The sequence below is a fragment of the Diorhabda carinulata genome, chromosome 5, assembly GCF_026250575.1.
Source record: "Diorhabda carinulata isolate Delta chromosome 5, icDioCari1.1, whole genome shotgun sequence".
NCBI lineage: Eukaryota > Metazoa > Arthropoda > Insecta > Coleoptera > Chrysomelidae > Diorhabda > Diorhabda carinulata.
This window is the reverse complement of record NC_079464.1, coordinates 10,858,087-10,872,312: the sequence shown is the minus strand read 5'-3', so window position 1 is coordinate 10,872,312 and position 14,226 is coordinate 10,858,087. Positions and strand designations below refer to the sequence as shown.

The 14,226-nt window shown below is 30.4% G+C and overlaps 1 protein-coding gene across 2 annotated transcripts in view; it reads left to right on the top strand.

Annotated features, from left to right (window-relative positions):
• The window catches only part of LOC130894004 (integrin alpha-PS2), a 187,836-nt gene that overhangs the window by 121,857 nt on the left and 51,753 nt on the right, over positions 1–14,226 (top strand). For both annotated transcript variants that reach the window (XM_057800485.1, XM_057800484.1), the window contains exon 5: positions 7,968–8,029. In XM_057800485.1, the coding sequence (XP_057656468.1) occupies positions 7,968–8,029 (62 nt within the window). The remainder of the gene's footprint in view (positions 1–7,967; positions 8,030–14,226) is intronic.

The following is a 14,226-nucleotide window of genomic DNA, read 5'->3' as shown; positions in this document are numbered from 1 at the left end:
AAATCAGAATCGGAATCAGAAGATGAACTGTTGCAACTAATATTCACAATGAGTAATATTGTCCAACTTTCATATCTTTTCTTTAATCGTATGATTTACTAAATTTTCCCAGTTTTCAGTCTTCACATTATTTACAACCTCAAGAAACAACTGTTTAACTTCACTCATCAAAGAATTATTAACCATTAACCATTAATTTCATAGATTTCGTATTTTTTAAATTTTTTGTTATGAAGGGAACACAAAAATACAATTCTTCTTTCAAAGAACTTAATACTCTTTGAATTTAGCTAATCCTGTAAATCTTTTTTAACCACTTGGTTGTTGGTAATTTTTCTAAAAATCTCGAGTGACAACTTGCATTATCCACTACTATTATGCAGTTCTGAGGTAAAAGATCTATCAATTGTTCGAACCATTTCTTCAAAACATCAACATTTGTTTATGGTCTTTTATTTTGGTAAACCACAGCAACGATGTGTCCAATATGTATAAATGTAACTATCGTTCAAGGCAGTCTCTGTAAAAACTTATAAGAGTCAACATGTGTCTCAGAATACCGTAATATATGATGTCCTAATGGTAGTCACCGGAACGAGTAGATTCAAAAGTCGATAAATACCGTTAACAAACCGTTTGAACTGCCTATGTGTACTATTATCAAACTGCTCCCCTTTCCTGTTGGTGGGGACAAACCAGAAAATGAATTATTTGAAAAACCCTGTATTCGACTTGTAGCAAATTAATTATCCCAAAATTTATTTATTTCTTCTTTGATTTCTCATTTATTTTATATTCGTTAGGTAATTCCTTCTGCATACGATGTAGTTTTTTTCTATTTCTTTTAAAAGTTTCCATAGGGTTCTTCGACTCGACCCGCGACAAGAAAATTGATGAAAATTGCTATTCTTTAATAAATCCGTAAATCGTAGATTTTCTAAAAACAAGCATACTACTAATCAATTCCACTGTGCCATCAATACTTTCACTTAAATATTTGTCTGTGAATGATTTAAAACAATAGAATATTGATGTTTTTTCATTAACTGTTAAAGAGCCGATCTTTCGGCGCTTACGAGATCCTTACAAAATTTCCAAAATTACACAAGAATTCACAAAAGATTGCAGACTTCATCTTGCAAGCTGAAATTAAACTGAATTGCTAAGGATATACAACTTGGACCTAAACCTAAAATTGCATTTTCGGTCAAATTTGTAGGGAGGAGACACATGGCTTTTGACCACCTCAAACCTTTTTCTATTGTTCTGTACAGCTTATGAATATAAAAAACCAATAAGAGCACGAAAACTTGTTCTTGTTCGGGAACATGAAGGCGTTATATTTCCATGCTTCTTCGATTGGTTTTTCTAAGGATCCCATTGTCAAGTCTTCACTTTAAAATTTGAGGTTTTTTTATTAATAAATATTGCAAGTTGTTACTTTCCCGTGATTCATTAGTTTCCGATATTCTTAGATATCCAGGAAATTTTTATAACAAAATAATATTGCCTCAGCGTTATTAAATATTTCAGTGAATATAATCTCTTCTGTGAAAAAATGGCAGTTTAAACTAAAAAGTTAAATTTTTATTACTTTAAATAAAACTTTGAAATGCAGATTGATGAAACGTTTTCGTTGATCAACGCAACTTAAATATGAAAGAGCTCCAGTTCGACTCATATGTGCTCTTTGTATTTTTCTGTTACTGTCTTATTAATTTACGACAAATGTGTTGCCACATTCATTTTATGGTGTTAACGAGGCGGACATCCATCCGGTATTGAGAGTAACAATAAATTTTTTAGGGCTTTTTTTATGAGTTAGAGCAGCATTAAATTTCAAATTAAACTATATCCGAAAACCTAAAAAGGGGAACATGTGCGCGGCATGTGAGACCTTTGTAATGGACATGTTTATAGGCGGCACGTGTTAATCAATGCCGGATACTTTGCTTCAATTGTGACGTTCAGATCTTAAGGTTTAGAATCGGAAGGTAATGACAAATGAACTAACTTCGGTTGAAGTTTGATGAAAATCTTGATTACATTTCCAAAAAGTGGATTTGTAGATTTTCTTATTAATTTTCTAAAGTTATGTGTAATGGTGTGTTTGCTACCGAAATTGAAACACGCTCCATTGCACAGAATCGTCGCGTGGACGTGTAAAAGTTTCACTAGAACATCTGTTGTAAGATTGATCGCCATATATCCGCTACACGGTAAAAATTAGATCAAAATCTGGTACATTGGGTGAAATATTATTTAAATACTACTTATTCCTTGTTGATTGAAATAAAGGTCTAAATAGAAAAGAACATGATGAAGAAAAGTATTTGTATATACTACCAGTTCATGTAATGGATCGACTTCTTAGATCACTCCTTTCTCAAAAATGGGTGCGCAAATATCTAGAAATTTCTCTGTAATTCTATTATTAAATGTGAATCTACTCAAGAGATATTTTCAATAAGACGGACCACAATTATGTAGGGGTATGTATGTATAATTATGTATGCATAATGGCACCTTTAGCCACCAAATAAATAATGATATTCTGTAGGTAATAATAATTGTAAGCAACAGACAAATTTTAAGAGATTTTTCGAATAAATCCATGATATTTGAGTGTCTTTTTCCTGTGAAATCTATGAAGTGAAAACAAAACTATCACCAACAACGACTGCTTCACCCCCTTCGATCCCTTGTTTTATAGTGATTATATGAAAAAAGTGAGTCCGAAAAGATAAAACCAAAATTTTCAGCACCAAACGAAGTCTAATTAATAGTAGTAGTATTTGTCTTAACCGTTACAAACATAATCCTCAATTTGTTTCTTTCGGTTTCAGTATGACGATTTTTCAATGGCCGGAACACGTTGAAAGCATATGAAAAAATGTTTTTTGAAGACGTGATTGGCTTTTTGGTTACATTTAATAGCAATGTATTCGATACATAAGTTTGACGCCACTCTTATAATTAGACAACCGTTAAATTCCGTTTTATTGTTGTCTGCCCCTAATATTATAATATTAGAATTTTAAACATCTCTATACTACTGAGTATATATATATATATATATATATATATATATATATATATATATATATATATATATATATATAATTTCTTTAATTTCTTATTTCTTAATTCTTTTGATGTATTAAAGCTTCTAAATGTTCTTGATTTTAGTTCTCTTCTGTTTTAAAATGAGTTTTTTTAATAATTTTTGAAAGATTGATGAAAAATTAAAAATACAACTATAACCTTAATAATTAAAAAACTTCATCGATAGCATTATTTAAAAAATAACTCATTCGTATTCAGATAGCCGACGAGTGCACACGCATATTGTTCTATTTGGATAAATATTGTTATCTTCGTGCTAATTTCATATTAACGTTTTTATTATACTGAATTCTATTAAAAACCAAATATCAACATGTGATCATTAAAATTCAATTTGCGACCCTTTATTTAGTTTTATGAAACTATTAACTGCAAATAATTCAAGAAATCCACCAGTGTCGTAGGAGTGCGAAAGGTAACTGTTATTTTCCTACTATCTATTCCACAAGGTCCTTCTCGGGCGCCTATTCCTTTCTGAACCTGGAACTTGTAGCTTTGGTATCCAAAGCTACTCGCAAAAATGACTACAGTGAATAAAATAACCCAATCATCTTTATCTCATCAAAACTCATCTCATGGTCCAAAATCATATGTTGATTCAACGTTAACAAAGCCTCCTCCCCTTACTTTTCCTAAACGCGAGCAAGCAAATATAATGCACTCTATCCCCAGCACCGTTTTATTCGAATACATAAAATAATGAATAATCTATAGGAGTATCATTTCCCCAAAAAACATTACATTCGCATCAAGAATTTCTAACAACCGTGTTTGCATATATCTTCCTCAACAGCAATTTTAGATGATCTTCTTAAAACTCACCAGAACATTTGCATCAATTCTACAATAATTCCTATTCGAAGACTAATTTCACCAGCTAAACGCATTTTAATATCGTATGTATCCCCTACTATCCCACACTATGTTATCGAAAAAGCTCTCAAGGACATCGGACTGCAAATAGCTTCTTCTGTTTCAATTCACGGCATTTTTAGAAAACTCATACGGTAGTTCTGATCCTCTCAATGATACTTTATAATTTACTCCTAATATCCAAGGACTGTTAAATGATTTATCACTTCTTTATGCTGAAACAAAAGAGCGATCTCTGAAAAACCGTCTCACTCGACTCCAGAAAAAACTTAAGAGACAACTTAATTCTGAGGATCTCTCTGATAACAAAAGCGTTTCTTCAGATTCTAGTGAACTATTTTCCTCCCATCTCCAAATAGCCACAGATCTTGAGGCTATTGCAGTTTCCACCTGGTGGAGACGGGATCTACTGTATAGTATAATGAAAATGTTAAAAACTATCATTACCTTCTTTATGCTGAATATTGATATGGACAATTGATTTTGCGAATTTAATCTGGTTACTGATTTCTTTCCAGCCATAATCTGAAAGCTCATCAGAAATTGGAACCTTAAGGTGTCCATGTTACAAAATTTGTGCAATGTAACATCCTCTTATGTGTTGCTGATAGAGTTCTGCTGTGAATGGTGGTTGCGAAAAACCCTTTTTGAGCAAAATACCGTCCTGATGCCTGATTCTTCAAACATTTGGATTGAATACTTGATAATATCTTTCGTTTTGGTTATTTTATTTCTAAAAATGCCGGACTGAAATGACATCATGTGATTGAGGGAAGTGGTCTTAAGAAAATAAATAGCAATACTTTTTTGGGCAACTTGAACGTATAAGTCTCTAGATTTTTATATTTTTCAATTGATCCTACTCTTACTTTGGTAATGTTTTTTAATCGATTTAAACCATATGGATGATAAACAAACTCTTTGTATTTTCTATTTTCCGACACATTTGAAATTTTAATTAAACAGTCGATGAAGTCTTTTAGGTTAGTTATTAATGAGAAAGCACACTTTTTGACTTTTTTAAAAAAGCCTGCATTTTTAATCATAAACTTATTTCAATTTTAAAGGGATTTAAAATAAAGTCGACGATATTAACTGAATAAGTCAATATTAAGTTAATAGTTTAATATTTGGATTTTTAATTATAAAGATAGTTAGGAATATTCAACTTGAACATAAACTAACCATCCAAATTTTACAAATGTACAAATACTTTACAAATGTTGACAACTTCACCATGCGAAAAAATGTTTACTCAAAATAATTTAGATATGAGAGTATTATAAATTCGATTCTTAAGTAAAACTGAAATAAAATAAAACTAACATCAAATATGAAATACTTGAAATGTTCGAAAAATAATATCGTATTATGTTCATTTGAACTTTCATCAAAGGGGCAATAGTTTTCCTGCAAAAAATACAAAAGTCGTTAAATTGGTCATTTTCCTTCCTTGTTTATCAGTTACTATATAATAATATAATTTTAAACTGACTGCATTTGTCTTTGTATTCTATATATCTAATTCAGATATTCAATTGGAATTTCTCAAACTGAAAAAGTTTAAGTATAAAGAGTATAAAAAAATTTTCTCCTTGTTATCCATTGAAAGCCCGACGAGTGGACCAGTCGCTGTTACAGTTTGACAGAGCATATAAAACCAAATTGCTCTCAATCTGACACATAGTGTTCGATTGGTTGTCAATTCTCAAAATGACGTACGAGTCTTTCCTTGCCTCTTTTATACTATACTTCTCAACAGCTGATTGACTGGATTGTCTCTAAAAAAAGTGTTTAGATTTGGCCGTAGTAGGGCTTCTTACATCAGAACCTACTCTTGGAGTGTGCAAACTCTCTCTGTATACCTGCTATATCTGTTGAGAGACTACTAGCGATTCTAGCGATGTAAACAGCGAATCAGTGTAATGAACTATTTAAAAACCAAGAAGGACCTTGTAACTTTTACGAATACCTTCAAATAGGGTTGGCGACCATGCCATATGAGCTTGCAAATATACCACAATATACCTGACTTTGGGGAAAACGAAAAATCTTCTACCTAACCTTTGTTCCATACTTACACGAACTCAGGGGGGGCATTTGGAATCGTAAAAAAATTCATCATCTCAAGCGTCTCAAGACGGCGAAGCAATCATATCTCTAACACATCGATGTATAATATAAGGGTAATCCTTATTTTATTCGTGAGAAATTTCTGTTTGACTCTACTTTCTATTTCTACTTAGCAATATCATATTTTGCGCTCCATTTCCATCTGAAAATTGATATGGGTTATTCCATTCAAATATTAATTATTCGGTACCGCTACTGTTGTTTACATGAATGATTTTCTCATACAAACACATGGTACTCTTAGAGAAAAAACGTACTCCATTCATTAGGATCTGTCTTGACATAATCTAAATAAGCAAATAAGGGCTTTTAGAGACTACTACCCATGAAGATGAAATCCAACACTTTGTTGGTTATATTGGGTCTGGTAGCTAAACATAACATGAAACAGGAATCAATTACAAGAACAGTGTTGATATATAGATGTATTTTCGTCGCAGACAAGCCCTGTGTATATTTTTATTTATAACCATGTGTGAATAGCTATTTTTGAAAAATTTAAAGAGAGCCTTATTACAAACTTGTTGTGCTTTAATTTCACAGGTACCGTGTGATTTTCATGAAACTTATTCTCATTACATCTCTGAGACTCTCAGTATACTATTTATAGATATAACAATATAGACTGGTCATGAACGTAGTTTAAGTGAAAATAGGGGATAAACTGTAATTAGAAATGTTAGTTCAATAAGACACTTTTCATGAAGATACAAGTACATTTATATAGTTGTAACAGTGGAATAAATCATAAACCTAGCAGGAATTTCTTGCTTCTTTTAGTAACATCAGCAATTATATTTTATAATAAAAGCATCAAAGAGATGAATAAAGACACAACATTCACAAACGATGAATGGATACAGAAATTGGTATTATATTATATAGACAACGTAGACTATTGAAAATATAATGGATAAAATACAAAAACTATAAATTTATAATCAATTGACTCCAAATGATTACAAATGTGAGCTAAACATTAAGGTTAGTGGACGGTTATACAGGAGAAAACTCTAAATCATTGTAACTTCAATGTAAAATAAGAAGGAATTTCTGGAGCCGTTGGGGATATTCGTACTATAGATGACCACTATACCAACATTCACACAGTCTGGTAACCAAGTTATCGTCTTCGGAGACTGAGGCTAGAGCTCTCTGAAGACAACAACTAGGTTTTTGAAACACGAGTCAGACATAGTAATTGTAAGTAAAGGTATAGTGGTGGTGTAAACAATGTGTTCAGTATCAATGTATAAAAACAACTAATTAAACGCTTAAGTGAATTGGTTATGATTTCACATTGGCAGGTAAAGTTTCCTAAGAGAAGCTGCACACTAAAAAGTTGAGATTTATCAAAAACTGAAAAATTTTAAAATATAACTTTTCTTATAATATTTGAAAATGTACTTGGAAAGATTAAGTAGTAAAAGCATATTCATATTGTGAAGACTAAAAAACATTGGTGCGATTTTTTTCACTGATCAATTTCCTAAATCTTTCTTACCAAATCAACCTTTTCAGATAATTACATAAGTGGAAGAATTTACATAGAATTAATTGTTATCATTTTCATTTTTATAGTATGTATTTTTATCGCTGTACCACATATTTTTTTAAAGAGTATAAAGATATGTCTTAAATGGGCTAATCTTTCTTCTTACCTATATTAAAACGAAATACCTGTATAATCTGCCGATTAACCTAATAATTGATTGAACTCCTTCTTTATCATAACAATAAGTAAGTTTGTTTGAACTATCATGGTATACTAAGCGAATGCCATTTTAATATTTCCTAACGCAATAGAATTTCAAATGTATTTACTTTTGTTTCAGTGAATTGGGGATACCATAGACAAGGATCTTGCCAAGCTGGCTTTAGTGCTGCTATTAATAGAGTGAGTAACAAATAATTATAAATATTTCCATAAAATTTTAAAAATAATGACAAGCAATTATGACGGAGTTTCTAAAACTATTAGTAATATTTATACTTAATACTTTACTACAACTTTGCACAGTTATTGTCTTCAGAGACGAAGTAATTTTTTCTAATCCATCTATGTGAAAGACAAGAGAAATTTATTTTTATACATTTACACCTGCTTATACCAACGTTGCAAAAATTTATCTACATAGAGTAGATTTGAAATGAATTTACATATTTTTGGGTGATCCTAAATATACAATATCGAATTTTGAAAAACAGGGGTATTTACGAAATGCTCCAGCAATTGTGAGGAAATTATGTTCGATTCAAAGGAGCAGATAGCGCATTTGAACTATAAACATGTATATATACAATAAATATACAATGAGTAATATATCATTGATAGAAAAATTACCAAAAAATATATTGTTCAATGCAATCCAAAGTCTTGTAAAATGACGACTACGCTATGTGCCTTCGCATTTAAAAATACATAATACAGGTACACATTTCTCCGACCAACTTCCTTAATAAAACAATAATCCTTCGATCCGAGGAATTCCAAGCTACTTCCTTTTGGGAATTCCAAGTCAGCTCTCTTTTATAATTCCTCTCTCTTTCTCTGATTCGCCCGGTACACGGTTTAGGAGAAACCAACACAATTACACGAGACGTTTTGAATCTTTGAATCAAAGAGAAACTCATTCTCTCTCGGGAGAGTGAAGCCAGCAGCTCTTGAACGCCTAGATCTCTGCAGAGCTATGCTACCCTTACTGTTTCGGCACACGCGATTTACTTTAATTTTCCTTTTTGTGTATATTTTTGGGTATATTGTTAGTTCATGTATATATAGTACGTTTAGGTAGTTATCAAACTTTGATTATTGTGCTACCTCATCACCATCCTCAAATCTAAGACTAACGCCCATATAAATGTCCCACTCTCCAGAAGTACTACCTAATAATTTTTTAGTTAAGAATCAAATTTAAAATCAGTGGGTGTTCCTGCAGGTAATATTTTCCGTGAAAAGAGCTACAGAGAAATTTTTATGTATAAGATATACAAAATTAGATGATATTTTCTCACTTTTACTGTGAAAAGACGATAACTCATTGAATCGCATCCAGGCAGTGTAATTGTGAATAATGGCGTTATAGGAATAAAATAAACAATGTGTGCTCAGTATGGTACCAAAATTGTTAACTATATTTATAACACAATAAAAATAAACAGAAGAATAGGGTGAAAATAATTTTCAGACTGGTTTCGTCAAGAAATGATAAATGTAGGGGCATAAGAAAAAGCACCTTGTGCATGTAACTTGGGAACAAGTGCAATTATCAGAAAAATATTTGCAGAAATGCCATATATAAGTGAATAAGGACCAGCCGTAAGCTTATACTCTAGGGACAGTTCGAATATAAAATATAGCCATATCAATTATATCGAATTGCACAAAATAACGCCAACAAGAATTAGTAATATATTATGTCACAAAATTAACTGAATATATATCTGTAGAATCGAATTTTCATATCATATTATGTGAAAAAATCTGAGAAAGTTTCTACGTAAGCTCATTCAGTTTCATCCTACACAATCTTACAGCACTGATGTGATTAATTTTTCAGTATTAGGTGTTAAAAATTCCTGCATTGTTACGATTTCATTCACAGTTTTCGAATTATGCAAATTTATTCATAGAAGGAGAGAAAGCGTCTCTCAAAACAAGAATTTTATTATTCGTTGGTATTTTAACGATCAAAAATATCAGAATCGCACCGGTACTTAAGTTTTGCGATTATGAGAAGAAAAATTTTTATCATATAATTTTCCGCATCTCTGGTTATATGCTTTATGACAGGTTATCCTAGAATTCTTGAAGTAGTGTTAATATACAAGGCGACTCTATGGTTTTCAATAATAGTCATGATCGAGCTTGTTCCATATATTTGCATTACATTGTTACACTTGATCTAAGTTTAGTGATCTGAAATCTCTTTGTACCTTCTATTTTTATCATGAATCCCTTCTCTATTGATTTTAGCCAAAACGTGCTGGTCAAAATAGACTATTATAAGCATCCATACATAAGGAGAAATAAATCATTTTACTTATTTTAGCATCAAGTTATCTAGGATCTGAATGTATTTCGCCTATTAATGCCAATGTTCTAGTGAAAATTCTAGACTGACAAGACAAGATAAGATCTTGAATCATTCTAGAAAACATGTCGGGAACATCCAACTTGAACATTTACTGTACATGGATACCATTTGCATTAAAATTGATTAACTAGAAAGTAACTTGTATATTGCGCATAACTCAATTTAAATATAACAAATTTCTTCAATTGTCTAATTCTTATTGAATAATTTTATCTATTAAAACTCCATTGATAATTAAAAGAACTCTAAAATCAAGATAATATGTTTGTTTTCGTGGTATGTATGTCAAAACAGGTATGTTAAAAAATCAAAATTAGAAATATACCTTTAGTACGATTAAAGCTCCGGATTTGTATCATCTGCAGCTTTTGTTCTCTAAAAACATATTCTAGTGACTACATGGTTAAATATGAAGACCAATACTTAAAAACCAGAAATCACATGAGTATCTAAAAATCACAATTTATTCAGTCTGATTGTAAGTTTATCTTTTTATTCGATATAGTATATTCTAATTGGTGAAATAATAACAAAAAAATAGAATTTGCTATAAAAAAAATGTTAAAAAAAATGAAATTGAATGCAGATATCTAATAGGTACCACCATATTTCCTTATTTTGCTTCTTGTTGAATGAAAGTTTTACTGAGATTCCAAATTTTCTTCTCTTATACAAACATTTCAAATGTAATGGCAATTGACCTATTGAATCTTTTACTTGCTTCAATGAATCCGTTCCCCTTTCCAATGTTTTTGCTCAGATCGACTTAGACACCGAGTCAAACCTAAAAAAACGTATATAACCTACCATATGTTTAAATGATCACCAAAGAAATTCTTATTAATTATTGCTGCCTCTGGAAGCCGGAATAGTTGTGCTGAATACACTGTTTACACCACCACTACACCAACACTCACGAGAGTGTTTGAACAGTGTGTATTCAGTATGAATATCGCCAGCGGTTCCAGAAATTCCAACTTAGGAATAGTTGTGGTTGACGATACTAGATAGCACCATGTATAATATTTCAGAGTGGACCTTGTTACCATCCATTGGTACAACTCAAGAGCTTTATCCCAGGTATATTAAATAGATACAACTGAAAACCTTTAAACAAAAAAAATATGTGGTAAATTTTATAGTAAGATTTTAATTTAGAGTGTCTGGTTCTTTATGGATATTTTTGGTATTGTAAAATCATGTTTTGATGTAGTTTTCTATCTCTTCTGTCTAAACTGTTACCTGCCACTATATTTCCATTATATTACATTTTTTCCATTCTTGGAATTTTTGTTCTTGTTTTTCAAGATTTATTTATTTTTTATCAAATAATAAATACGTACATTTCAATTAAGTATTCTAAATTATAGTCTCTAATTGAAGGTGTAAGCAAAGATTTCATATTATTATGAACATTCGATTATAAGGAAACACCCTGTACAAAGTTTATGGTCGAATGAATGGATACTACGCCTTATAAATTAATAACATCAAAGAGAAAACAATTTCGAAAAAAAAAATGATTAACTGAAAATGGCTGTATGTATATAAAGTAAAAGCATTCCATTCGAAATTATTGTAATTGAATAGGATTGTGAACCATGTGTGGCATTAACTTTTGAAAAATTAATTTCCGGAAACTCAGACACGGAGTAGCAATATTGTTTATCAAAAATAACTGAAATTATAAGGTGGAAATAGGCGATATATGAATTAAAATTATTAATGCTTCTAAATGTTCTTGATTTTAGGTCTCTTCTGTTTTAAAATTGGTTTTCTTTGATAATAATATCATATAAAATATAATAATAATTTTAATAATAATTAAAATATTTTGATAAAGAGTGAAGTTAAGTCGAAACGTTAATTTTGTATCAATCTTTCAAAAATTATTAAAAAAAAACATTTTAAAACAGAAGAGACCTGAATCAAAAACATTTAGAAGCATTATTATATCAAAAGGTCTAAGAAGTAAGAAATTAAAGAAATTAAAATTATTTAATATCTCTTCGAAAATATCTACTTCAACCTTTACTAGAGTATAAAAAACAAGAAGTAAAAAAAGGTCCTGAAATCGAGACAAATTATCACAAAAAACATATAGGAAGTTCTAAGAGTAGAAAGCTAAGGAAAATTATATATATCGAGTCAATTCGAATTTTGATTTTTAAAGCTTATTAAATTCATAATTTTGTTATAATAAATTTTAACAACCCACAATCCTCAATTTATTAATTTCCTGGTGATGAATACATTAACAAATGGTAAACAAGACGTAAACAATTTAAGTGAAATTTATAATTCTATTTTATAAATTTTAAAGCAAGAATTTAACTGATGACCGCTACATTTTTTTGAGATGTAGAAACTAATAAAAAAGTAATTTTTCTTGTTAAAACAGATTTATATTTTGATTTTATTTAGATATTCATAATGTAGGTGATCTATTGAATTATATAATTATGCAAATTTTCAAGTCATATTTTGATAAAGACGGAAGTAGATCGTAACGTTTAATTTTTACTCGTGGTCTTTTTTTTTGTTTTTTTTTCATATGTGCGATTTTCAAGTAGGAGTCATATTGTCATTTGATTGTTCTATGAATACACATATACTTTCTTAATTGAAATTATTCTCCAATTATTTGATTTAGAGCGAGAATAATTGAAACATTCACTATTTTAGGAGAATCACTAGTAAGTATCAATATAACTCTGTTTAATAATTTTGGGCGGTCTCTCTTTTCCCAAGTAATGTATTAGTTAAACTATCAAACGGTGGACTCCTGCTGTTTTTACCTGTAGATTCCACCTCTCATTTTCTGTCTTGTTACATACCCAACTGAAAAAGAGGTAGCCTTATGGATTCCTATAATCGATTCTTAATTGGTTCTTAGGACCACTCATAATTTGAATATAGAAAAAAGGCACGCTTGCTAAACTCTCAATAAAATTTAAGTAACAGTGATCTGAATGCATCCCTGTAAAATTTACAATAGATCTAATAAGAATACAGCTAACACTGGGTATGGTATTAATAATTGCTTTTCTATTTACAGAAGTGGAACAGTTATCAATTAAATATATTCTGTTCAAATTAACCGAAATGCAGATATTGATCTCCTACTGTTTTCAATCACCGGTAATTTGAATGAGTGACATAATGATAGTTAGATTTTTCATCATCCATCAAATTAACAAATAGTAAGAAGTCGCTTACACAATAATGTAACACATCACAAGAACTATAAATTACATCAAAATGAAGATTGATGATATTAGGTCCAGGAAAGAGAGAAATATAAATGAAACTAATATCAATAAAGTGGAACCAAATATTTCAGTATGTAATAAAAAATAGGCTGAATATATATATATATATATATATATATATATATATATATAAAATATGCTATTAACTCGATTGTGGAAACCTAGAAACAAGTACTATCTATACAAGTTATAATAATTTATCACTTATCATATAAGATATTTGGATTATTCGAGATTACAGAAGAAATGCAAAATGATATTTAAATCCACGAGCTAGACAATTAATTTGAAATACCACGGCAATGTCAAGATCAATTTATAAACTTTTACGCTCGCATACGCACTGACGCGCTTGTTCGCGTTAAACAAAAATTGAACAAATGACGAAGTGTGATTAATAAACACAAACTCTTGCGCTCGCGTTTACGTTCGCTCCGAGATCGCTTACGTTCCAACGCCTAGCTGAAAACAGGTATCTAGGTCTTATGACCACGCACACACGTATAAATACGAAAAATACTTTGTTAAATCCCCAACGACAAAAGAAAGTCAAAAACTTCACGAGTTGAAGGATTTCGAAACCCTGAAGTAAATTTTCATATGCATTGTTTAAAGTAGTGAAAGGTATATATCAGTCGCTGTTCTAATGGTATAATCCTTTATTGCATTAAAAACAGGAGCATCAAAACTATACAAATTTTGCGTCGCTTATTTCGTTAATTATA